Consider the following 25,857-nt stretch of genomic DNA (forward strand, 5'->3'; position numbering starts at 1 on the left):
TTAAGATAAGAATCTTTACAACTTCACTTATATTTCAGTTTTTCCCCCCTGCATGTTTTTTTCATACTCTTTGAAATTAAGTCCTTCTCATTGTCTCTTAGATTTGATTGGTTATCCTTAGTTGCTGGTTCTTCCTTTTTTAAAGAGCCATTTGAGAATTAGCGTAATATATTCCTCTTAGCCCCCTCTTCTGCATTTCTACTTCTCTTTCATAACTTACCCTCGCCCCTCCCCCTGACCAAAGCCCCAAGAATATTTTCTTCCTAAAGTGGACCTAGAAGAGTAGAATTATATGAGTACCTTTTGGGCCAGTGGTTCCCAAATTTGATGATCAGGCAGAATGGTTTTCATGGCTAGTAGCTCAGATGAGAAGGAGGTGTATTACTTCCCATAATAGGAAGTCTAGTGGGCTTCAGCTTTGGTTGTATTAGAGCCACAAGCATAAGAAGACTGAATATATGTAAGTAAGTTAATACAGGTAACTTTTTCAAACACTTGGGGTCTATGAGGTCTTGGGGTCGTGGGGTCAAATGAGAATTTGTTTTAAAACCAGTCCCTTCCATCATTAAACTCACTTCCCCATCTATGCTAAGTAAAACAGTATCCAATTGGCCTTTGATCGTGCTCTGTCAGCTTTAGCTTCATTTTCCTCACTTTCCTCAGCAGTATCAGAAATTATTCTTTACTTACTGGTTTCCCTGTTGGAAGATAGCCCTTTGAAATAACTTTGTCTAGAATTTATCTCCAGTGTCCAGAATGGGTCCTGGGACATAGATAATGTTTAGTGAGTGTGGTCTGGAAATTTAGAATGGTTAGGCATTGCTAGAGAGAGTTAAGAGTGGAAGGAAGGCAGAGGGTGTGGGGCCAGAGACAGAGAGAGTATCTGGGTCACGGAAGCCTTACGGCCTTGCCAAAGAGCCCCAGTTTACAGAAGCTAGAGTGCTTCTAAAGTGTTCTAAGTCAGGGAGTAATTGGACAGATTTATGTTTTAGAAATTTTAAATAAAAAGGATAGAACTAGGTTGAGGTATAGGCTTGTATGAGATAATTCAGAGAGAATATTTCACAGATGTGTGCAAGAGCTTATGTGAGAGACAGTGAGGGCCAAAACTAGGGGAATGGAAAGTTTAAATTCTGAAGGTGTTTGGAAGGGGGAAAAGAGACAAGACGAATCTGCCCTGGTCATGCTGATACGGGCTTCTAGGGAGAAAGCTCCAGGCTGGGGTCTCAAGTGGGCGTGAGGTCAGGTGGCAGAACCGTAAGTGTGAAGTTTCCTGGGACAGGTGGAAAGGAGGTCATTGCAGGTAGGGAGGGGAGACGATGACCAAGAGTAGAATACCAGCATTTATAGGGAGGGCAGAGCAAAGGGATTCAGTGATAAAGACTGAAAAAGAACAGATAATCTGACTTAGGAAAATATAGTGGCATAGAAGTTCGTCTGGTCTCCCTAAGACCCCTTTCACTAGAAGGATTCGCAGAAGCTGTACTCCTAGTTATGGTTTATTATAGTGAAACAATATGTGCTAAAATCAGCAGAAGAAAAAGGCACATAGTGTAGAATCTAGGAGAGACCAGACACAAGCTTTTAGTTGTCCTTTTCCAGTGGAGTTACGTGGACAGCTCTTAATTCATCCCAGCAGTGCTGTTTGCCAACATGTACAGATACTGACAGTCAGAGAAGCTCCCCTGAGCCTGATGTGCAGGATTTTTATTCGGGGTCAGTCACATAGGCGTGAAATGCCCACATGGCTGACCTTAGTTAACTCAGTCCCCAGCCCCTCCAGAGGCCCAACTGATGCAGCGTGGCCCAGGGCTCCCACTATAAATCACATTGTTAGTGTGAACTGTCTGGTGTGGCCCACGATCCTAGGTGTATATGAAACAATCTTATCAGGCAGAATGTTCCAAAGGCTTAGAGGTTATCTCCCGGGAACTGGTGAAGGGCCAGTTTCTTTGGAATGTGCAGGACTTTAACACCGCAAACCTGCTAAGAGAAACTTTCACTGCACAGAAGCCAAAGGGAAAGAGTATTTCAAAAAGGAGAGGGTTTGTATAGTCAGTTGCTAGGGAGAGGACAATTAAGGCAAGAACTGAAAAATCTGTCAGTTTAGCAACTTGGATATCATTGATGACCTTAATAGCAGTTTGAATCAATTTGTCAGAGCAAAAGCCACATTGCACATGTGTTCGATAAATGAAAGTTAAGGAATGGATTGCAAATACTGAGACAATTCCTCAAGAACCTTTGAAGGGAAGGGGAAATGAGCAGGATTAAAATGGGACTAGGATTGCCAGATAAAACATAGTATGCCCAGTTAAATTTGAATTTCAAACAAGTAATGAATAATGTTTTGTGGTAAAATACACATGAAATTGGCCATTTTAAACCAAGTGTACAATTCCTTAATACTTAGTATATTGATAGTTTTGTGTAACCAATCATCACTGTCTAGTTCCAGAACATTTTCTTCACCCACCCCAGAAGGAAACTCCATACCCATGAAGCCATCACTCTGTATTTCCCCCTTCCCACACCCTGGCAGCCACTAATCTGCTTTCTTTCTCTATGGATTTGCATATATGGATGTTTCATATAAATGGAATTGTACAATTTGTGGCTTTCTGTGTCTGGCTTCTTTTACTTAGCATAACGTTTTCAAGGTTCATCCATGTTATATCATGTTCTAGTATTTCATTCCTTTTTATGGCTGAAGGAATATTCCTTTGCATGGGTATGCTGTATCTCGTTTATCCATTCATCAGTTGAGGGACATTGGGGCCTTTTGGCTATTGTGAATAGCACTGTTGGGGATACTCATATATAAATTTTTATTTGAACAGCTGTTTTCAGTACTTCTGGGGTGTATCTAGAAATGAAATTGCTGGGTCATTTGTTAATTCTGTGTAACTTATTGAGGAACCACCAGACTTTTGCACAGTGTCTGTACCATTTTACATTCCTACCAACAATGTACTAGGGTTACAGTTTCTCCATGGCTTTACTGACACTTATTATTTTCATTTTTTTTAAAAAAAATAGCCATCCTGGTGGGTGTGCAGTGGAATTTCATTGTGGTTTTGATTTGTATTTCCCTAGTGGCTAATGATGTTTGGTATCTTTTCAATCTTAATATCAAGTTTTCTAATGTGTGAACACACAATGTCTTTCCACATTTCTTTAGATCTTCTTTAATTTTTTTTGGCAACATTTTGTAGTTTTCAGTGTACAAGTCTTGTACCTCCTCAGTTAAATTTATTCCTAAGAGTTGTATTTTTTTGATGCTATTGTAAATGGAATTTTCTTAATTTCCTTTTTGAATTGCTCATTTCTAGTGTATAGAAATACAACTGATTTACCCTACACCTCTGCTTAATTCTTTTATTAGCTCTTTTAATTTGTGTGTATGTTTGTATTCTTCAGGATTTTCTGTATATAGAATCATGTCGTCTGTGTATAGAGATAGTTTATTTCTTCCTTTCCACTTTGGATACCTTTTAATTTTATTTTGTTGCCTAATTGCTCTGGCTAGAACTTGCAGTACAAAACTGAATAGAAGTGGTGAAAGCAGGCATCCTTATCTTGTTCCTGATCTTAGGGGGAATGCTTTCAGTCTTTCACCATTGAGTATGATATTAACTGGGATTTTCATAAACATCCTTTATCGTGTTGAGGAAGATCCTTTCTGAATATTTTTTTAGTGTAAGTATGTCCAATATAGTACATGGAACATTCTTATAACTAAACAAATAAAAAATCCATTGTTTATCCAAATTTCAGATTTAAGTGGGCATTTTTAATTTTTATTTGCTAAGTTGACAACCCTAAGAAAATACAGCACCAAGGCAGGGGTTTTTTTGAGGGCAGAAGAGACTTGAATGTTGTTTACATGTTGAGGAAAAGGTCCAAGAGTCTGAGATAAATTGAAGATTTAAGAAAGAGTTAAGAACAGATGGAAGAAGGCCCGGGCGTAGAGGGACACAGTTGGGGTCAGATTTGTATATGGAGAGCCTGACTGCCTTTCCTGGGTTCCCATACAATTTTTCTGACACTGCTATTAAGGCACTGATTAAATAGTATTTGAACCCTTTGCCCATCCATTCCTTGTTTTGATCCTATGAGTTTCTTAAGAGTAAAAACTGTGTCCATTTGTGCCTAGCAGAGTGCCTTGCACATATTGAGCCCTTGAAGGGTGAACGAGTTCCCAAGTGTATAACATTGCAAGCTTCTTTGGTCCTCCTGGGCCCCTCTCACTGGTGGGTGACTGTGTGGGATAGGCTGGGACAGCTGTCTTTCATTTTAACCAGCTATAAGAAAAATGCGCACAAGTCAGATTTTTTACTTGGATGGACAAGTAACTCAATTTAGAAATTATTAGAAGTATTGTACTTCTTTAAAAGCTGAAGTGCCCAATTTATAAAATTGCTCAGTGCATTGGTATTCCACCCACTCTTTTGAGGTTAAATGCTTTTCTCTTATTTGACAGGTAATCTTTTCTTTTTTTTCCCCTCTGTAACCTGTTTGAGCCTAGTCTTTAAAATATGTCTATCTGCCAGAATTACTTACCATTACATTTTCGTGAGACTCAAAAATCAGCTTGTATAATTCAGCTATGGCAACTTCTTTGTAGGCCAAAGGAAGATGGGTGCACAGGTGTTCAGAAAGTGTCATGGTCACCTTATTATCTTTTAAATTATCCCTCCACACTTCCCCACCCCTCAGTTCTGAGTCTTCAACAACAAAAAGTTTTGCTTGGCTGCCTTAAGGTCCAAGGAAGGACAGACAGAAACCTTCCAGATAAGATGACCAATTTGTCCCCATTTGCTTAGGACTTTTCTGGTTTTAGCACTGAAAATTCCTTGTTCAGAAAAACCCCTCTGTCCTGAATAGTCCACATGGTTTGTCACCCTGCCTCTGGATCCCTTCCCAGCCCTTCCCTTGCACTTTCCCTTCCTCAGCCTGAGTACAGGGAAGCGAAGGAGAAGGGTCTGCCTCCATCTGGATATCCAGTCCTCTACGGGCTGGACACTGCAGGAAATACTCTGTGTATCTGGAGCCTCATTCTTCTTTATATCATCCTGAAACCTCAGGAACCCAGACCAATTTTTTAACTACTTACAACTTTAAACATACGAAAAGAAAAAAACAGCTTATCCCACCACTCTAATACATTGCATATTTTAAATTTCTGCATGTCCACCATTACCTCCCAAACTAGGTGTATATAATCCTAGATACAGATTTTTTTAAAATGTGTGATCATAATATTTCTAACATTTAAAGTTCCTTTTCTTTTTTTTTATATTTACTTTTGTATTTTTCTACACATATTTTTCATTTAAGTGACAGGTACACCAAGAAAAAACATGTTGCTCAGATGTGTTTCTGACAGTGTGTGTGGATAGCAGGATTACATGGAATCATCAGTTGAGGAGCTTAGATCTGGGTGAGGAACTTTAAGACTTCTGTAGTAATAGAGCATTTGGACTTAGAAAATAAAAGAACAGCACAAGGAATCCAAACTGTTCTGTATCTTAACTTTGGTACACAAAAAATGATCACACAGTCTGTGCATAGAATAAAATTGTGTAGTACTAAACACACAGGCACACACAAGTAAGTGCATGGAAAGCTGGTGAAATCTGAGTAAGATCAGCGGCCTGCATCAATAGTTTCCTGGTTGTCATGTGCTGTAACTGCAAGATGTTACCATTGAGGGAGTGGTTAAGAGGTATGTGAGATCTCTTTGTATTATTTCTTACCATGCACATGAATTTACAGTGACCTTAAAATTTTAAAGTTTAATTAAAATTAAAAGATTTCTTAGAAGGTAGCTTTGAAATCCTTGTAGATACTCAGTAATATGTTATACATAGTTCATTTTCCTCCTTCATCCTCTTAAAGAATCCCTTCCCTTAAAAAAAAATTTAGAGGAAGAAAATGTCAAGGGAAGAACTGAGACTGCTAGTTTATTTCTAAGTAGTTGGTACTTTGATATTCATCCTTGATCTCTTCAGAAAGCCATTTGGAAAGACAGCCCCTCACATAGTATAAAAAAGAAAGTGCGAACACATCAGCCAGAGGAAAGGGAAACCCCTTGAAGGGTGAATTGCCTCTAAGTGGTTTAGAATTGCTGTTGTCACCTAGGAGGTTAATGGCAGACTTTTCATTAGTGTCATTTCTCTCTCTGGTTATAAGCCATCTGTGACTTCCCTTTGACCAGTAGCTTTCAAATTCTTTTATTACAACCTTAGTACAACTCTTAGTAAGAAATAATATTTTATATCAAAATTCAGGATAACTAGATAGATAGGTATACAGTTTCATACATATATATATATCTCAAACTAAAGTTTCACAGAACAGTGCTCACCCTCGTGTATGATGCACTCTGACATTTTCTTTCTATTCTACTTATTTTTTTTTAAATGAGGGTTATGGCTCAGTAATTTGAGTTCTTGATTCTTGATCTGCAGTTTGGAAAAATACTGCCTCAGCCCTGCAGGTAAAGTAGTCTAACACCCCTTGGCATGACATTCAAGGTCCTCCCCATCACCTCCATCTGCCCTCCCAACCCTGCCTCCTCCAGCTGAATGGCATAGTCAGCATTTCCTAGATTTGCCTCACAACGTCCCATTTCTGTGCCTTGACTCTTACTGGTCCCTGTCCCTAGTGCCCTTCCCCTTTTGTTTTTCTTCTTGCCTCTTGGCTCCTACAGTCAAGCACATATTGTCCGATTTACCACTAGTATGTTGTATCTGTCCTTCAGAGTTGCCCATGAGGTCTGGCATGTGTCTTAGTTGTTTCTAGTTTAAACTTGACTCCTATGAATTCTTCCCTGACTTCTCAGTATACTTTTGGCCAGTGTTTTCAATCTTTTTCATCAAAGGCCACAATAAGAAATACATTTTATGTTGAGCCTGTATATACGTTTGTTATATGTATTTGTATAAAACTGAAACAAAAGTTTCACGAAATAGTGTACTATGTGCACTTTGGTATTTTGTACTTTTAGTTTATGTTTTTCTTCAACCTATAACTTGATTTCAAAACACAAATTGAAAAACATTGCTTTAGGCCATGTGTCCCTACTCTCAATGTCATCTGCAGAAGACTGGTACAAACTTCTGTATGCCATAATCACTGTTGGAAGGAGGTCTGGAATGCCTCAAGACTTGAGGACAGGACCATTTTATTTAATTTTGGGTTTTTTTCCCCCATAAAAAGACAGAGAATATTTATTGCAGCTTTTTATAGTAAAAGAAATTAAAAATGTGAGCATTAGGGCAATGGAGAAATAAACTGTGTTTTAGTCATACAATTGAATATTGTGAAGCAGTTAAAATGAATAAACTAGATATACAAACTTCAACATGGAAAACCTTAATAATGTTTAATAGAAAAGCAAGTTACAAGATAATACACGTAGTAAATTATCATTAAGGTACATTAATGGGACACAAACATGGCAAAATGTTAGCATGTGCTAGATCTAGGTGGTGGGTATAAGCATGTCTACTGTATTCTATACTTTACCTTTTTACCTAAAATATTTCATGATAAAAAAAGCCTTTGTAGTGAAAGCTGACATGTTATCTGCTTATAAACCTTTATTATCTTGCTATCTTACAATGCCATATTATTAAGCCATTATTATTATTTGGTTCCAAGCTGCTTTTCTGAAACGCAGGACATTTTAGCCATGATCTGTGGTCCCCAATTTATACTCAGGCTTAGCCTCTCTTGTACTTAGATGCTAAATTTGGATAAGGAGCCTATAATTTGTAAGTACTTACTGGACAATATTTGCAGTGAGTTCATGTAACATGGCCATTTTCTAGGCAGGGCTGAGGAGGTGGTCTTCCTGGTTGAGGCTGTTTGTATTTTCATGTGGTGAGCCATTCTTTTTTTTGTGGGTTAAGCAGTAAGGAGGAGATACTTACCTTAAAAGATCAGAGCTGTTGGTACCAGAGAGGAAAAGATCACATGAAGACCTGAATGGCAGCCAGAGTCCTGTAGAATCCTACAGTGTTTGGGCATCACTGTTTCCCAAAGAAACGGATACCATGATTTGTAAGATTTTTTTTAAAGGGTCTGTTACTCTAGTCCTGTAATGGCACAGTCACTTCTTTCAATTTGATCTCTAGTCCTAATTTGTTTCCAGTCACTTTTCCCCCAGTCAGTCTTTATTATTATCATTAGATTATTTCTTAAGAGCAGTTTTAGGCTTACAGAAAAATTGAGCAGATAATGCAGAGAGTTCCTATATACGTCATCTCCCTTTCATACAGTTTCCCTATTATTAACCTATTTCATTAGTGAGGTATATTTGCTATAACTGATGAGCCAGTATTGATATATTATTGTTAATTTTAGTCCATAGTTTACATTAAGGTTTATTCTTTGTATTGTACAGTTCTGTGGATTTTGGCAAAGGCATAAGGCCACATATTATAGTGTCATACAGAATAGTTTCACCACCTGACCATTTCATTTTTATCTCTACTCCTGTGCCTAGCGTAGGACTTGTGAATGTTCCTTGTATGTACAATGGTATCTCATCTAAAATTAAATATGAGCAACCAAATTTGGTACAGTTTGAAAAACATTTAAAGAACCATCTGCCACAACCAAACAGAGCCTATCTTAGGGTTAAAAAGGATGATTTAAAATTGGAAAATGTGTTACATCTCATTAATCTGTCAAATAAAAAATAATAAAACTCAATATATAGAGAAAATCAGAATTCAAAGCATATCCCTGATTTTCAAAAAACTATGAAAATTAGAGTGCTTTATTAACATAAAAAGAATATTTCAATCTAACAATCAGCATTATGTTCAAAGATGAAACACTAGAGGCATTTTCTAATGGGGACAAAACAAGCATGACAACTTTAGTATTATTCCATGTAATTCTAGCAGTTCCAGCTAATACAGTAAGATGAGAGACAGAAATGAGTGACTGTTTTAAGAAAGAAGGTCTCATTATTATTGAGATTGTAGCACTTCCCCCCAAAAAACCCTGAAAATTTGTTAAAATCGATGAGTTCAGTAAGACAACTGGGCACATAATAAAGATACCAAAATGAAAAGCATCCTTAACATAGGAGTAACTGGATAGAAAAAGTAACAGGATAAAAGGATCCTGTTCATAAATGGTAACCTTAACAAGAAACATGTGGGACTCCTTAAGGAAAAAGTGTCAAACTGTACTAAGACAAAAAAAAAAAGAGAGACACAGAAATCTACTTAAGATTTTTATCTTAATATTAGTAAAAAGTTGCAAACAACCTAAATGTTCACCAAAAAGAGGATGGTTTATTATTTCTACCCCATCCTGTTCCAAAATGATTTTAAGGTAGCTTTCACAACGTACACTATGACAAAAATAAGTAAAGAATTCAGACAAAGAGAAATTTGAGGGATGGGCCACAGATTTCATTCTGAACTTTCTAGCAGCCAAAGACCACGATCAGTTATATGATTCATATTCACACCTCAAAACATTGAGTTGATTGGAAAAAGCAACTGTTCCTAGTACTGAGACCAAGGAGAGAATTTTCTCATGGGTCTCAAAGAAAGGCTACCACGCAGAATAGAGAATGGTCATTTTGACAACCTCATAAAACAGCACCCGACTTTTTAGAGCGGTTTTTTTTTTTTTAACATTTCTTGCTAATAGGCCACACAGAACCAGTGAATCATTTGGTAAAGTGTATCTGCAATGGAGCAGGGAATGTGGTAATGGTTATGGCTGGGATGAACATGAGGATAGCCCAGTACATTGCTCTGAGGGGCAGCTCAATGGGGTAATACATTTTAGAGACTGAGGTTATGGTTGTCAGTTGGTGTCTGGTGCCACCCTGGTGTCCCTGTGAACCTTCACAGATTGGCCACTGAGTTTTTATAAATGTATTACATTTACCTACCTACCTATCTATCTATCTATGAAGGAAAGTGCCCTATTTATTTCAGGGTGCTAAGCAAGGAGTCCAAGGCAGCTAGTGCTCAAAACACCTGAACTCTAATTTTTTTGCTGCAGATGAGGATCCACACTGCTAAGAAGTTTGTCAGATAGTGTTGTGGGATGTAATTGCAACAGCCACCAGAGGTACCAGGCAGGAGGCGAGAAGTAACACTTAGGCTGGCACTAAAAAGAATTTAATTTGGATGGACTGAGCAGTCTCTGTACATAATTTCTCAAATTAGAGTTTGGTTAAGTGCTGTAGAGAACAAGTCGGCTGTGTCTGGTCAGTTACAGGTCCATGTACTTTAATAGCTGACTAATGGAATTAACAACCTCTGCTGAAGGTTGAGACACCTCATGAGATGAGATGCTTGAATAGAAGGCTAGCTTACCTAAAGATTTTTCTTAAGAGAAAACAATTTGAGGCTTGATCCAACATACGTTGGAAAGGGCTGTCAAGGTTTCTAAACTTCCACATCACAGAGCCTAGCCACATTAACTCTAAGTTTGGAAGAATTGATTTTTTTTTAATGAATAATACCAAACCTTGACCTAAGTAACAGAGGGAAGAAAAGTTGTAAGGTGTCTGTAGAACATCTGACTTTAAGCTGTATAACTTCCTGGTAAATCCTTCAAAAGGTAAATTGTGTCCAAGTAGGCAATAACCAGAGTGGTTTAGGAAGGTTTGGAATCTGAGTCCCAGCTTAATCTTTGAGCCTCAGTTTCTTCACCTATGAAATAAGGATATTAGTACACACTTTAGGGCTAACCAGTCAGTAAGATTTAAATAAAATAAAATGTCTGGTGGCCTCCTCTAAGCCATTTTGTGTCTGTGCTTCCCTGGCCAGAGTTGTGTTTTTGCTGCTGGATGGTCCTTGTCTAATGACTCCCTGGAAGAGTGAGCCCAGGGTTTGCTGAGTGCAGATACAGTGCAGATAAACCTTTTAAATTACTGCGTTGATTGGAAGGGCAGTCGGATTTCGCACTTTCAGGTATCTGAGGTGGAATTTTTTAAAGTGATAAGATAGCAAAAGTTTGAAAACCCTTGGATCAGTCTTGCCCTTTTCATCCTGGTCGTCTCTCAAGTCCAACCGCAGGAACAGGTATCTGGTGATCAGCTGAACCAGGGGTTAAAGGCAAAGGGCCGTTGTCCTAAGGGTGGTCACGCCTGGGCAACTCCGCTACCGTTTACTGTTGAGTTGGGTACTCAGATTAAGTTTTGAAGATTTTTCCGTTTGGCTTCGTACTCCTGAGCTCTTCATCATGGCTCCAAGAAGCCCTTGCCCAGCTTGCTCTGGTCTTGGCATTTACATTCTCAGATAAATGAATATCATGATATGTAGAATAAATCCAAGCTAAAAGGCCACAGTGTAAAACGTTCAAGAAGATAACAGGAGATACGAAGAATGTAAATGTCAGTGAAGTCAGTGCCTCCAACTGGGAAATCTAATCAGTACTTCAAGGGATTGGCATTGTTATCTCTGCCAGAGTTTGTTTTGTCTTTGAAAGTCAGAAAAAAAGTCCTAGGATGTGGACTGTGGGGATAGAGATGATTGCGTATCTTTCTAATATGAACCACCTCTCAGTATTTTGATATTATAACAGTTTCTTTCTCTGTTTCGTCTTAGCAAAGCCCTCTCCCATCAGGGCACGAGGGGAGGAGAAAACTTCCTGTGGCAGTGAAAAGGAAACCCTTGCAAACCCCAGAGCTGGCTAACTTTACTGGTTAACCTAGGGCCAGCTTAGTTCTGTACTTGCAGATGTGTTATGTCAAAGTCATATTGTGTCAAAGTCATATTGGCTATTCTTTGGCAAATCTTAGGCTTACTTTTTCAGGAGAAATGTTTTGTTTCCTTGGTCTGGGCTATATGTTAATTTTAATACTTCCATATTAAATTAAACTCAATGGCTTGATTTTATATTGAAACAAAACAAAAACTTAATGAAAAGCCACTGCCCTAGTTGGGCAGGAGAATTGAAGGAAGGGCTGCTCTAAATGAGTTCTGGTTTCCTGACCAAAATGGGGTACACACAAGGGCCCTGAGAATATTTGCAGATGTAATTCCTCAGATGCTTACTTTTGAGTTATTTTGGAGAGCAAGAAGGTGTTAGAAGCCTGGAGATATTAATACAGTCTTCCAAAAAAGGAATTCTATCAACTAGTCCATGTTGATTCCAGGCCAGATTCTAGAAGGCTCTGGCAAAGGGACAGCATGTACACCTCAAAAAGTAAGAAGCACGAGGCGTCTTAGCGCAGCTTCTGAACAAAGGAGACTTGAGGCCAGGGATTCGCTACCCCATCAGATTTATCTCCCTCTTTCAATAATACGTATTTTGTAATGTTCCTTCCACTGTCCTGAACTTAAAATGAAAGATAATACAATCTTCCTATATAGTTACAAAACAAACATACTTGTGTATACAAATGCCTTAACAGTAAGTAAACGAGACATTTTAAATTGTGAATAAAATTTATTCTCATGTGTGACTGTTTGGGTATGACCATACTGTAAGGTATTAAGAAGTAATCAAAAACTTTTTTTTACCAATATGTAGAATCACCTAGAATGCAGACAAATGCAGACTGTCAGTTGTATTAGCATTTCTTCCAGTGATGTGGTTTTCAGAAATGGTGAACACCTCTTGATAAAGATCGGAAGTAAGCAAAGTATGATCTTCCTGTGATTTACCTGGAAGCTCCCTTCCTAGAAAATTCAGATATATTAAAACCATATTAAAAAAGACTGTGTTTATAATGTGAAACTGACATAGGGGCTAGGCTAAGACAATAAACATTTAAAGGTCTCATGGTAGATCTTCACCGTGCAGAAACTGCCCACTAAGATGCTGCAAGATGCCCAGTGTGCCTGGCCTCTGCAAGCGGTACCTACTGAGCATGACAGCAAAAAGACTCCAGAGGGTGGCCCTGTCTCTGTTGGGAGTTTTTCATGGCCTTGTCTGCCAGATGGAAAAACACAGAATGGCTGACTGGCCTCATCCAAGGAGTTCGGATCTGTTGGAGAGGCTTACCTCTAGGGAAGGATGTTTCTAGTGACTTCTCTGCTGTTCTCCCCAGAGAGTAACAAAGGCTGTTGGACATTGGTCATTTTTTTTCTTCCAGTATTACTGCGCTGTAATTGATGTATAACATTGTACAAGTTTAAGATATACAACATAATGATTTGATATATGTATATATTGTGAAATGATTGCCATAATAAGCTTAGTTAATATCTGTCACCTCACTTAGTTACTTTTTTTTCCCTCGTGATGAGAACTTTTAAGATCTGCTCTCTTAGGAGCTTTCAAATATATAATACAGTGTTGTTAACTGTAGTCACCATGTGATATATTAGATCCCTAGAATTTACTTATAACTAGAAGTTTGTACCTTTTGACCACCTGCATCCATTTCCCTTACCCTGGATATTGGTCATCAAAATGACTACAGTTGACCCTTGAATAGCACAGGTTTGACCTGCACAGGTCTACTTATATGTGGATTTTTTTTTTCACTAAATACACACTGCAGTACCACACAAGATTGGTTGAAATCACTTATGCGGAACCACTGACATAGAGGGCATGTGGATTTTCCACCATGTAGAGGGTCGGCACCCTTAACACTCGCGTTGTTCAAGGGTCAGCCATATTTGGATTAGATGTTCTTTTAAGGTGCTTTCTAACTCTAAGATTTTCTGTTTCTCAATAATGGTATTTTTGACTCTTCTAATTGTTTTTGTTCTAATGAAAAAACATAATTGCATTAACAAGTATTCAATGTCAAAGATGCCTAGCACCACTGTGATTCTCTTCTGTGACCCTTTTCATTCTAAACCTTCAGGTTTTAAGTAGTCCTGTTCATTCTCTGAGCTCAGCCACTTTTGACCCTCCCTCCCCTGTGGAAGCCCCCGCTGCAGAGCTGACAGTCCCTTGCTTCCATTGGGTCTTTAGAACAGCTGTCAGCCAGAGAACGAACCTACACAGTCTGCAAAAGAAATCTCTGCAGTTTTTCAGTGATTCAGTTTCCAGATCACATGTCGTATACAGAGAGGGTGAGTGTAGACGCTGAGAGTGTGTGTGTTAAGGTTTTTGTTGGTATCCTGTTCGATTCTTATCTCTTAGGAATCAACTCCTAAAAGTTTAGATTTGAATTTTAACTTGTCTAATACCAAGTTTTTGTTTTTGTTTTTTTTTTTGTTTAAGGCTATTTCTGATGCTTGGAAGCTATCCTTACAGCCATAAAGATGGTAATAAATCTTTGCCTCCCACAGTTCAAACCAAGAATTTACTGCAACAAGGTAAACAAAACAAGTATATATACATAGGTAAATACATGACATCAACTTTTCTTGTTTTTCCCCATTTCCAGCCTTGTGTATGTAGACTTAATTCAGGCTTACTGTGCTTTCACCCTCATTCTGTTAGATTCTACCAGATGATATTTAGGTGAGCATGGGTCAGGCTGCACCTTTAGACTCAGTACCGTTACAAGCTGAGCTGTGACTCATTTTGTGGAGGGTGCTCTTCCCTTTGATGATAAATTTTAATTTCACTCAAAGTCATAGTGAAGGTAGAAATTCTCTCTCTCTCCTGCTGCTGTTCTTGCTAACTTCTCATGCTAGAAATAATGGCTTATAGTTGTTACTTGGATTCCTCGTTCTTTATTACTTGAGTTAAGCTGCCTCCCATTTTGTGCAAAGGAGGATATCTTTCCACAGTCCTGAGCAGGGAGTCAGGAAACTCCAAGGGGAGGGTTGAACTCCTCCCCTAATTTGGAATTTGCACACAGTGTGCTATTTCAGGTTCCCAGATTATTAAGCTGGCTCCTTCAGACAACGATAGTGTAAAATTCCCATTGATTATAACAAGTATTGGAAGTATTAAAAGAGGAAGAGACTACTCACAGTCCCACCCTAGCATACTCACTGTTTTAAATTTCCCATACTCTTTTTGTGGCCTTTGTCCCTGTGTACACATTTTTTCCCCCAAGTTTCATCATTCATACATTTACAAAAAGCTTGTTTGTTAAACTTTCCTAAGGAAATTGTTACAGTTGGTAGAGTCCAAGTATAAAATTGAGAGCTTTAGTGAACATCTTTGTTTTCCCCTAAATCTGCAGGTTTTCATCCTCTGAAATTAAAAAAAACCACTTGTATATTTGCCCCCTTTTCACAGAAATACTATTTTGAAGGGATTTTTGGTTGGCTAGGCAGAGTTTTATTGGTTAGATTTTTAAGGATGGCCAGTTGGCGGGGACACAGTTGCCTTCAGTCTTTGACCTGATCTTGGATGCCTGCAAAAAACAAAAACAAACAAACAAACAAAACCCCCAAGAAAATTCAATGTAATAGAGGAAATTTAAAGTGAGGAACTTTAGACTTTCTTTAGAGTTTTCTTAGAAGTGACAAGTTCTTGAAAACTAGTTGTCTTCATGTGGACCTCATCAAATTAGTGTGTCTCATTTTTGTCATTAAATCTAGATATCAGCTGATGGTTATGAAGTAGAAAATCTCATCTCTGAAGACCTCACAAAGAGAAGTCATGGTTTTAGGACAGAGTATTTCATTAAGCCACCAGTCTATGTGACAGTTTCTTTTCCCTTCAATGTGGAAATCTGTAGGGTTAACATAGACCTCACAGCTGGAGGAGGCCAGAATGTCACTGGCCTGGAAATGTACACATCTGCCGTATCCAGCAGAGCATCTTGGAATACCCCTGAGAGCCGGACCCTGGGCCCAGCTGAGCCATCCGTCCCGGACAAGGAAGCATTCACCTTGGTGGGCAAAGTCTTGTTGAAAAACCAGAGCCAAGTAGTGTTTAGCCACAGGGGCTTCAAGGCCAGGCCACCTTTTGGCCCGATGGATGCCACACTCCCCTCTCCTGCTGTTGTGGCCCAGGAACTCTGGAATAAAGGGGCTCTTTCTCTTAGTCATGTGGCCCATCTCAAGATCTGTATCACCCATGTGACAGGCAGTGGTATCCCTTGTATCAAGAGGTTGGAAGTGTGGGGTCAGCCAGCCAAAACCTGCTCTCAGGAGGTCATAGACAGTGTCCTGCTGGTTGCCTCAGAGAGCCTTCCTCAGGACTTGTCTCTGCAGGCTCCAGCCTTGCCCATGGAGAGTGACTGTGATGCCGGGGTCCAGTCTGAGGGCCAGCAGGCCCCCTCCAGCCTACAGGAGCTGGCCGAGGTAATTCAGGATGTACCTGAAGAGTTCCTGGATCCCATCACCCTGGAGATCATGCCTTACCCTATGCTGCTGCCCTCAGGCAAGGTCATTGACCAGAGCACCCTGGAAAAGTGTAACCGCAGTGAAGCCGCATGGGGCCGAGTGCCCAGTGACCCTTTCACAGGAGTAGCCTTTACTCCACACTCCCAGCCCCTGCCTCACCCGTCCCTGAAGGCCCGGATCGACCATTTCCTGCTCCAGCACTCCGTCCCTGGCTGCCACCTGCTTGGGAGAGCACCGACTGCTTTGGCATTGACCCCTTCTTCCATTGCTCTGCCCTCTCGGAAAAGGAAAATGGAGCAGGCTGAACATGCCCTGGACAGCAGCCTTGGCTTAAATGCTTCCTGTTTTTCTACCACAAGCCTTTTGGTCTCCCCTACTACCTCAGAGCACACCACGAAGAAAATGAAAGCTGCCAGTGAGCTCAGTCAGACACACATGGATTGTTCAACAGGTAATCTCCCATCCTGTGTCCAAGCCCATTGTCATCTCTGCTCCCAGGTGACAGTTGGCACTTGCCCTTTGTTTTATGCTTTGCCAGCTTAAATTACCCCAAGCTTACTAGTGTAAAAAACCACATATTCATTATCTTATAGCTTCTCTGGTCAGGAATCCAGTATAACTTAGCTGAATTGTCTATTTCAGGGTCCGCCAAGGCTGCTATCAGAGTGTTGGCAGGGCTGCAGCCATCTGAAGGCTTGACTGGGGAAGGATTCAGTTCTTTGCTGAATTGTTGCACTGGAGGCTTTCTTCATCCTTAGATCTTTTAATGTGAAGAAGTACATTAATAAGCTTCCTAACATTGAATCGTTGTTATCTTCTTGAAGGGAACTCCATTTGGTCATGCTTCTTTCAGCGTGCTGCTTGGTTCTGTTTGCTAGTGTTTTTATTTAGGATTTTTACATTCCTTGGATTGGACCACAGTTGTGTGTGTGTGTGTGCGCATGCGCACACACATGTGCACACCATCTTTGGTCAGGTTTTGGTGTCAGGTTTATTTGCTCTATAAGTAGAATTAGGAAATTTTCCTTTTCTAAACTCTGGAGCAACTAGTAGTATTAGAAAAATGTGCTCTTTACATTGTTTGGTAGAATTCCCCTGTGACTGTCAGTGCTTGGTGCTTTTGGAGACAGCTCTTTGACAAATTTTTCTTTTTCCTTATGAAAACCAGTCTGTTGAGATTTTATCATTCTTTAATTTCCTCTCTTGTTCTAAAAGGCTTATGCAGTAGTGCACTTAAAGTCTGCATCTCTGTTTTCTCTGGCTTTGAGTGTAAATTTTAGTTAACAAGACCCTCAGAAACTCCTGGAAACGTCTGAGATGCAGTGGAACAAGATGAGGAGGAAGGTGCTCAGACCCTGATGTCTGTGGGAGTCTCCAGTGATGTTGGCCTTGACAGATTTGTTGGTAACACAGGACCATGCTGACCAGTGCTACTTCAAGGCCTCCAGTTGATAAGCCTGTGTCCTACATACTATAGACCAAACATTCTACACCCCAGTTTGGGGTGGTTTTGTGGACCCTGCTACCAGACAGATCTCTGGGTCCTTTCTTGGGCAGCTGTCCCCCTCCCCCATTGCCTTTGTCCTCAGCACACAGCCTGAGAAGGCCCTCTAGATAGTGGGGCGGGCAGAGGGAGGGCTTCATCATTCCACTCAGTAACAACCGCTTCGCTTTAAATTTACCTAAGGAGAGAGAGGACACGAACACCAAGAGAGTGCAGGCCAGTGGCCTTGCAGAGTGGTGGCGAACCCCGGAGGGAGGAGACAGAGAAAGAGCAGCCAAGGCTGTTGGGGAGGGAATAGGGGCAGGGAACAAGGCTGGGCCTTAGCTTGCCCCAGTCTTCTCCCTGGCAGGCAGGGAGGCCTTCGGAAAGTAGGGTGCAGTTCTGCAGGTGAGCCACAAGGTGGCCTAGGCCTGCTGAGTAATTTGTTGAGGAGGAGGAAAGAGCGCAGAGCCCAGGAACCCTAAAAGCAGTGTGGGATGGGTAAGAACTGCCAGGGAGCCTAGAGCTTTAACTCCTGGTCGTCTGTCATCACAATCCTCTAGTAGACATCAGAGAGGACTCTCTTTACATTTGTGTCTGTTGGTTGGAAGTACCATTTTGGGGTCCTCAGAGGACCTTGTGTTTTGGTCTTCTCTCTCTGGATATTGTGGTCTGTGCATCTCTCAACAGGTCCAGTGTCCCATGAGCAAAAGCTGTCACAAAGCTTGGAAATTGCCTTGACGTCGACCCTTGGCTCCATGCCCTCGTTCACCGCTCGGCTGACCAGGGGACAGGTCCAGCAGCTTGGCACAAGAGGGAGCAGTACTTCCTGGAGGCCGGGCGCCAGCTCGGGTAAGGTGGGCCCTGTCCGTTTCCTTGGAGCCCTCAATCAGGGTGCTGGGCCATGCCCTGGGGGCTGTGTGGACCTCTGCGCCCAGCCTCCTCAGTCCTGACACCCAGGCCTGGGGCTTGAACCAGGGAAAGTTGAGGGGCTGCCTGTGGAGTTTAACTTCTCGCAGAAAAGGCTTTCTTTAGTCGATTCTTAGTAATTCTGTGGACTTAGGGCTTAGCTACCCTCTGCTTTGTTTTTGGTAAGGTCTAATGTTAATTATTCTGTCCTGAGGACTTTTTTTGTCTCTCCTTTTTTGTTTATTTTTCTCACATAGTCTGCCTCCCATCTGACACCTGGGGTACTTTATGTGAATGTGGAGGGCGGTTTCAGATTGAGTATATCATCTTTATCCCTTCTTGTTAACATTTTCACCAGCATCTTAGAACAGTGGTAGCTTACTGAGCCAAGTTGTGCCTAAAACGGACCTGGGACGGCATTGGATGACAGAATCAATTAGGATACAAAGTGAGAGGACCCAGGGCCTTTTTCACAAGGTGAAATCTGGTGGGGCTAACGATAAAGTGTGCGCTTGATTCCTCTGCCTATCCAAAGTCAGTCCCTTCCCTTGTGGTCTGGATCCCAGGCCATCTTGCCTTTCTGTCTCATGTCCTCACCTCCCTGTCTCTCTGATTATGTTTCCATCCTGACCATTCCCAAGAACTTGTCTTGTCCAGGTGACAGCAGTTTTCATGACCCTAAATCCGACGGTCACTTACCCTCTCAGCAGCACCTGTTGGGGCTAACCAGCCTCTCCTTCCTGAAACAGTCTCTCTTCAGTTTCCATTGCTAACTCTTCCTTGTCTTCTAGACTCTGGTCTTGGTACCCTCTTCCCTATACTCTGTGTCATCCAAGTGAGAGCCCATTTGGTGACTGCCGTGTTCACCTATAGCTCCTGCCTCTCCTTTACTCAGACCCCGACCTTCCTTACAGCTACTTGGCACCTCTGTGTGAGAAACTCATGGATATCTTGAGTGGAATTCTAACTCAGAACTGCAGGCACCTTCCAAAGTACCCCCCCACCCAGTCCCCCATCATCCCATCACTGGTAAAGAGCAGCATCTTCTGCCTTTTAGTCAGGCCTGTAACCTGGAAGTCATCCGTGATTTCCGTCAACATTCCTGACATTCTGTTCATCATCAAGTCCTGTGTATACTTCTGCAAAGTAGGTCTCAGGGAGGTCCTCTCCGCTCCTTACTCTTGCTGCTGCCCTGGCCTTGGCTCGTGTTCCGCTCCCCCAGATTCCTGTGGCAGCCCCTGCTGCTCCCCAACAGACACCCTTGCCTGGCTCATCATCTTCACAGGAGCCAGAGGGATCTCCTTACAATGTAAACCAGGTCATGGTACTCCATTTCTTAGAATCCTTCCAGGGCATCTCATTGAACTTGGAATAAAATCTAAACTGCTGCCTGTGAGGTCCTGCATGCCCTAGCCCCACTGCATCCTGCTCTGCAGTCTCATCTGAAGCCACACTCTCACTGTTTCTTTAAGGGACCGGCCACTCTTTGTACTTGCTGTCTCTTTCACTCTTGCATGGCTGGCTACCTTTCATCCTTATGGCTCTTCCCTCGAGAGGTCATCCTTGCCCTCTCCAGATGGGTGCGGACTGGTGGGGAAAGAGCTGCGGCCCTAGGCAAGGGCCCTGAGAGGAGGAAGAGCTGCAGGTGTAGCTTAGGGAGGAGGGTGGCAGGACCTGCCCACTGTGGCCCTCATTCAGCAGACCCTGTGGGAAGCATGGAAGGAGAGAGCCTGCAGCACAGGAAGGGGATTGATGGGTTGAGAGGGGGCTCCAGAGCTACAGAGAAGCAGGTGCCAGGCTCAGCCGGCACACCTGCTACAGACAGACCTCAGACCTGCCCCTCTGGTGACCTCCATTCCTCCTTGACCTGCCCATCCCAGGTACATGAGGCCATTTTTTGCTTTTTTCTCTTCTTGTCATATCTCACCCTTCTTGCTGTTTATCAAGATAGTCTTGTGCCTTGCTCTGGCCTTGGCACCCTGTCCCAGAGGAAAGTCCATCTTGCTGGGAGAGCAGCAGGAAGGGCCCAGTGCTGCCCAGCAGCCCTCAGATGGCGGCTTTTCTTGAGCGTTTATTGGAGCACTGAGATTTGATGATCACGAGAAGGCCCCCTAGTTCCCAGGCTCCCTGGCACACTCTCCTCCCAGATCAGTCAGAGGCGGCCTAGAGAGGGAGAAAGCCAGGCTGCTCAGGGGTGCAGGGTAGAGAAGCTTCCGGTCCCACGCCAGGCATGTGCCCTCCCTTCAGGTTGGAGCCTGGATCCAGGGCAGTTTTCCCTAACCCTGGCCTATTTTTCTCCCTGATTTACCAGAGCAGCCTGGGAGCGTCCTGGGCCCCGAGTGCGCCTCCTGCAAAAGAGTGTTTTCTCCCTACTTCAAAAAGGAGCCCGTGTACCAGCTTCCCTGTGGCCACCTGCTGTGCCGGCCCTGCCTGGGTGAGAAGCAGCGCTCCCTGCCCATGACATGCACAGCCTGCCAGCGGCCCATCGCCAGCCAGGATGTTCTGCGGGTTCACTTCTGAGTGATCGGCCTCAACCCGAGAAGACCCATCGCTGGGAGGAGCTGAGCAAGAGCAGGAGTGGGGGTCAGCGCCCCTGAGGTCTGGCCAGGTCCCAAGCACAGAGGGGCCTTTGCTTTCCTAGGGGCTTTCCTGTTTTCCCCTCCCACAGTTCACACAGGGGCCTGCCGAGTGAGGGGAGGTGGGAGGGGCACCCTACGCCGCCCAAGTGGCAATAGGATAACAAAGCCATAGTTTGGGCTGGGAGGGATGGGGACATGTCCCTGCCCTTTCATGCACCCCTTCCAGCCCCCTGCCAGAGCCCAGGGCCTGCTAGAGCCAGCCCCTCCCTGCCAAGAGCCCCCTAAGTTGTCTGCACACACCCCTCATCTTACGGGTGGATGTGAACGGAGCACAGCAGACTGGCTCGGGGTGTCTGAGAGCCTCCGCCTTCAGTGTCGCCCAGAAATGGACCGAGGCAAGGGTCTGGGCAGTGAATGACTTGGCCCCTCTGACTCTCAGACCACTCCCAGCCTTAATAAAGTGATGGTTGACGTCCCCTGTGGCTTCCTCCCGTCTGTGTCATCATTCTCCTATAGCTGCACCCACCCACACAAGGTGGCACTGTCCCAGGGCAGCCGTGAGCAGTCACTGCAACCCTGTTAGGCTGTAATTTGGGTCAGTGGCCTGGAGTGACAAGAACTCGCCTTCGCAGAGGAGCCTGACCGTGAGGGCTTGCAGGGGGTGTACACACCGGTGGGGCAGGTCGAGCAGCCCCCTAAGCGGGTGACAGCTCACTTAGCTGCATGTTGATGGAGCTGCACTGTCCTCAGACGGGGAAGGGGTCTTTTCTGCATGGGACCTATTTTAGAAAAAAATACTTGTTTATAGGCTGCATTTTTTTTCTACTCAAAATTTAGTTTTATGGAGTCCTAGAGAGAATATATGTATTCCTAACTGTTTACTGTATGGAATAGGTTCTAGTCATGAAGAACGTCACTGAGAAAATACAACATGCTATTCCCGATTCCCTTCTGAGTATGTTTGGGAAGGAGGAGCCCAGTGATGCTTCATATTTTTATCCTTGAGATTTCATCACAGGGACCTGTGGACAGGCTGGGGGGTCCTTGAGGCTACCCGGGAATCTGAGCCACTGTCCCTCCTGCCCCTCCCACGGGCCCCTGGCCTCGCTCTAGGGGGACCCCCCGGGAGAAGGCCAGCGTTCTTTCTGGCTTCCATGCTTTGCAGCAGGGGGCAGAGAGAAGTACAGTTCTTAGACTAACGGGGCAAAGAGAGAGCGTCTTAAAAATACAGATTCTTGGATTCCAGATCCAAGAGTTTAGAGATTGGGGGTTGGAGTTAGAGAAGCTGTTTTTAAGAATTCCTAGAGGATGTGTATGTCCACAAATGTGGCTGCCGAGAGGCAATCCCACCCTCCCCTCTGCCTCTGGTGACGCTTCCCTTGACCCCTCCTCGCATGACCCTCCACGAGGCTCCAGGGTCTGTGCTGGTGGGCTTTCCTCTTGGCTGGTGAGGCTCCTTTGTCCTTTGGCTTTAAACATCTGGGCCGTTCCAGATGCTTGCCTTACCCTTCTTGTGTGCATGTGTTCTAGGAAAAGCCCCTCCGTTTATTTGCAGCAAAAGCTCTGCTGCGGTGGTTGGGCAACAGCCTAGTTCCCCAAGAGCAAATTCACTGCTGGGAGGCCGTCTCTCTGGGGGTTGTCCTGTCTGTCCCAACCTGGGAGCCTGAGGAAGCTGCCCACATGGGACCAGCAGAAAGCACAGAGTGCCCAGAGGAGGGCAGAGCTGCCTCCTCTCGTGCAGGGGGCCTGGTGAGCTGCATTTTGAACAGGCTCCTGCATCCCAGGTAGCTCTGCTGGGAAACCAGGCATGGGAGCCACGGTGGCAGACCGTTTCTGTCCTGCTCCCAGGTGGAGCCACCTTCACATCCTTGGAGATGCATCTATTTTTATTTTATTTTAAAGCGTCCCCCAAAAGGAAGCTGTCTTCTCACTACCCTTTCCAGGAACACACTAGGCACCGCTGGGCTCAGTTTCTCTCCCCTAGAAAATGGGAATAACATTTCTCTTGCTGCCAGCTAGACTCAAAAGGTTTGCTTCTCACCAGAGCCTGGGGCCAGGCACAAAGCAGTTAACCAATCAACTCAAGGAGCTGGACTCCACTGACTTTCTGAGCCAGCTCCAGACCCCACTGCCCCCTCACACGGGTTCTGTGGGGCACATGTCCCCTTTCCTGTAGCATTTACTCAATACAAAGTCAGTTTGGCGGCACGAAGCCCTGGCCCTTTGAGAGCAGAGGCAGGACCCCAGTGACTGATCTCCAAATCTCCATCCCCAGGTACAGAGTGAGACCTTGCCTGGAGTCCCAGCTGTCCTCCCTGGGTGTCCATGTCCCCGGCCCTCAGCCCCTCTGCCCTCACTCACGCTCACTCTGCTGTTGCCCTCCAGCCCCAGGGGCAGGCAGGAGGGAGGGCTACTCAGAAGTAGTCCTGAAGGTAGAAGAAGTAGGAAAACCAAATCACCAAGAAAATGAGCAGCTGCTCGGTGCTCGGAGTGCTCCAACCCCCTGCAGCTTCTGGGTCCTGTGGCCAGCGCTGGCCCCCATCCCCATGCCAGCCCTGCTTCCTTCTGTAGGTCAGCTCAAGGCCGCTCAGCCGCTGGGTGCTTTTCCATTCCCCAGGAAACAGGTCCTCTGCTGCCTGGGTTGCTGTAAGTAGGTCTGCAGACAAAGAGACCTGCCCCTGGAGGAAACCGCCCACCAGGCTTCCAGGCTGCTGCTCACCTTCCGCCTGCGGTATTGTGATGCTGGGCTGGCTGCCTTTGTGCGGGCCGCTGGGGCCCGGGCGGGACTGCCTCAGGCTGGCCCCCTCCTGCAGAGCTGCCCTCTCTCCACTTCCAGCCCTCTCTCTCCCCAGCCTGCTCTAGCCTGCCTGGCCTCTTGGTCGGCTTACACAGGAGGGCTCTTTCCTTCCAGTTCTAGGTGGGAAGGGGGAGTGATTGGGCTGGGAATTGGCCGAAGATGCACTGTCCATGGTAGCAGTCACTAGCCACAAGTGACTATGTAATCAAAAGTAAATGAAATGAAAACTCTGTTCCTCAGTTACATCAGCCACATTTTACATACTTTATAGTCATGTATGCTAGTGGCTACCCTGTTGGACAGCACAGATACAGGACATTCCACCGTCAAAGAAAGTTCTGTTGGACAGTGCTGGGCCAATGTAGGAACTGGGTAAGACTGGCCCTTGGTGGTCTCCTTACTGCTTATGAATCTGTCTCCTGAGAAAGTCAGGAGACACCCCTGCAAGGGGGTAGGGGCTTATAATGGAGAACAGGACAGGGGGCTGGAGACTCAGATGAACCTCACCTGCCACTCCCACCCCCAGACCTGGCAGATGCCCTAACCCCAGCCTCTGCTCTCCTGTAATGCCCTCCCTTCCTTACAAAGAGATGCTGTGGCCCAGAAGGTTGACATGACCTCCAGAGTGACACAGGGAGGAGGGGAGGAGGGAGGAAGAGACAGCCTTGGGTGGTCGGCAGGTTTTCTCCATGAAGGTTTGCGTCAGTAACAAGCTCGTGCTTCCTGTAACCCTACTGTTGTGAGATGACCACACGAACATTTTAGCTTTTTTCCCTTCCAACACTTCTCCATAAGGAAAGAGATGCCCGTGTATATACCATGTGGTTCTGTTGCCTGCTATTTCCCTTAACATTATTTAATGGACATTTGCCCTTGTCATTAGACACTATTCTTATTATAAAGATCTTTTTGAAGAACAAACTGGAGTAACCAAAAAATCCCTGAACTGGCCAGTGCATCCAGAGGCCTAGTTCACCTGCCCCCCGCCCAGCACAGGCTGGTGCACAACAGTCGCCCCGTGACTTTAGCTGAAAATGAACAGTTTGGGTTTGAGGTGGGGAGAACTAACCCACGAATACACAGACAGACCTAAGAAACAGATTTTAAAATAGGCCCAACTGCATATGGAAATTCAGCACCCTATAAAGGTGACATCGCGGATGAAGGGGGAAAGACCTTTCAGTGAGTGGTGCTAGAGTCACTGGAAGAACAAAACCATCTAAGAACTAGAATGAAACGAAAAATGAAGGAATTCCTGTAAACCTGAAAGTCAGGAAAACTTTCCTGATTTCCGAATCCAGGTACATTAAGGGAAAAAAATCTATACATTTGACTAAACAAAAAATTGAGAACAACAACAACAACAAAAAACTTTACGTAGAAAAAAAAAATCCACCATTAGCAAAGTGAAAACATATATTTCAAGCTGGGAAAATATAATACGTAACTTGCATTACAATGGTTAATATTCTAATCTATAGCTTCTAACAATAAGAAAGACACACAAAGAAATGCAAATGGTCTTTTAAACATGTCAAAAAAGGTTCAACCTTGCTCATAGTATAATGAAATAAAAACTACCCTGAAATACCATTTCTTGTTTATCAGATTGGCACAAATCTCAAAATGTGGCCACAATCTGCCGGTGAGGCTGTGGGAATGCGGGGGCTGCCACTCTGTGGAGGGGAATGCCTAGCGAAGTGACAAAAGCATGATCCCTCTGACCCAGTCATCCCACTTACAGGATTCTAGCCTGCAGGCTCCTCGGCAAAAATGAAGAGAGCAATTTCAGCCACACGAGCAGGCAGCCTGAGCAGCCAGGGCTGGGCTCTGGGGGGCTTCGGAGGCACTTTGCCCCCTGTAGGGGGCCAGGCCTGTCCCAAAGATGGG

The 25,857-nt window shown here is 43.9% G+C and overlaps 1 protein-coding gene across 3 annotated transcripts in view; it reads left to right on the top strand.

Annotated features, from left to right (window-relative positions):
- Positions 1-21,646, top strand: part of UBOX5 (U-box domain containing 5) — a 31,739-nt gene extending 10,093 nt beyond the window's left edge. For 2 of the 3 annotated variants that reach the window (XM_006207327.4, XM_031674985.2), the window contains 4 exons: positions 14,173-14,267; positions 15,450-16,650; positions 18,373-18,534; positions 20,903-21,646. In XM_006207327.4, the coding sequence (XP_006207389.1) occupies positions 14,214-14,267; positions 15,450-16,650; positions 18,373-18,534; positions 20,903-21,111 (1,626 nt within the window). In that variant the 5' untranslated portion in view covers positions 14,173-14,213 and the 3' untranslated portion in view covers positions 21,112-21,646. The remainder of the gene's footprint in view (positions 1-14,172; positions 14,268-15,449; positions 16,651-18,372; positions 18,535-20,902) is intronic. The other variant, XM_015241810.3, reaches the window with a different exon arrangement.
- The last annotated feature ends 4,211 nt before the right edge of the window (positions 21,647-25,857 follow it).

The sequence above is a fragment of the Vicugna pacos genome, chromosome 19, assembly GCF_048564905.1.
Source record: "Vicugna pacos chromosome 19, VicPac4, whole genome shotgun sequence".
Classification (NCBI taxonomy): Eukaryota; Metazoa; Chordata; class Mammalia; order Artiodactyla; family Camelidae; genus Vicugna; species Vicugna pacos.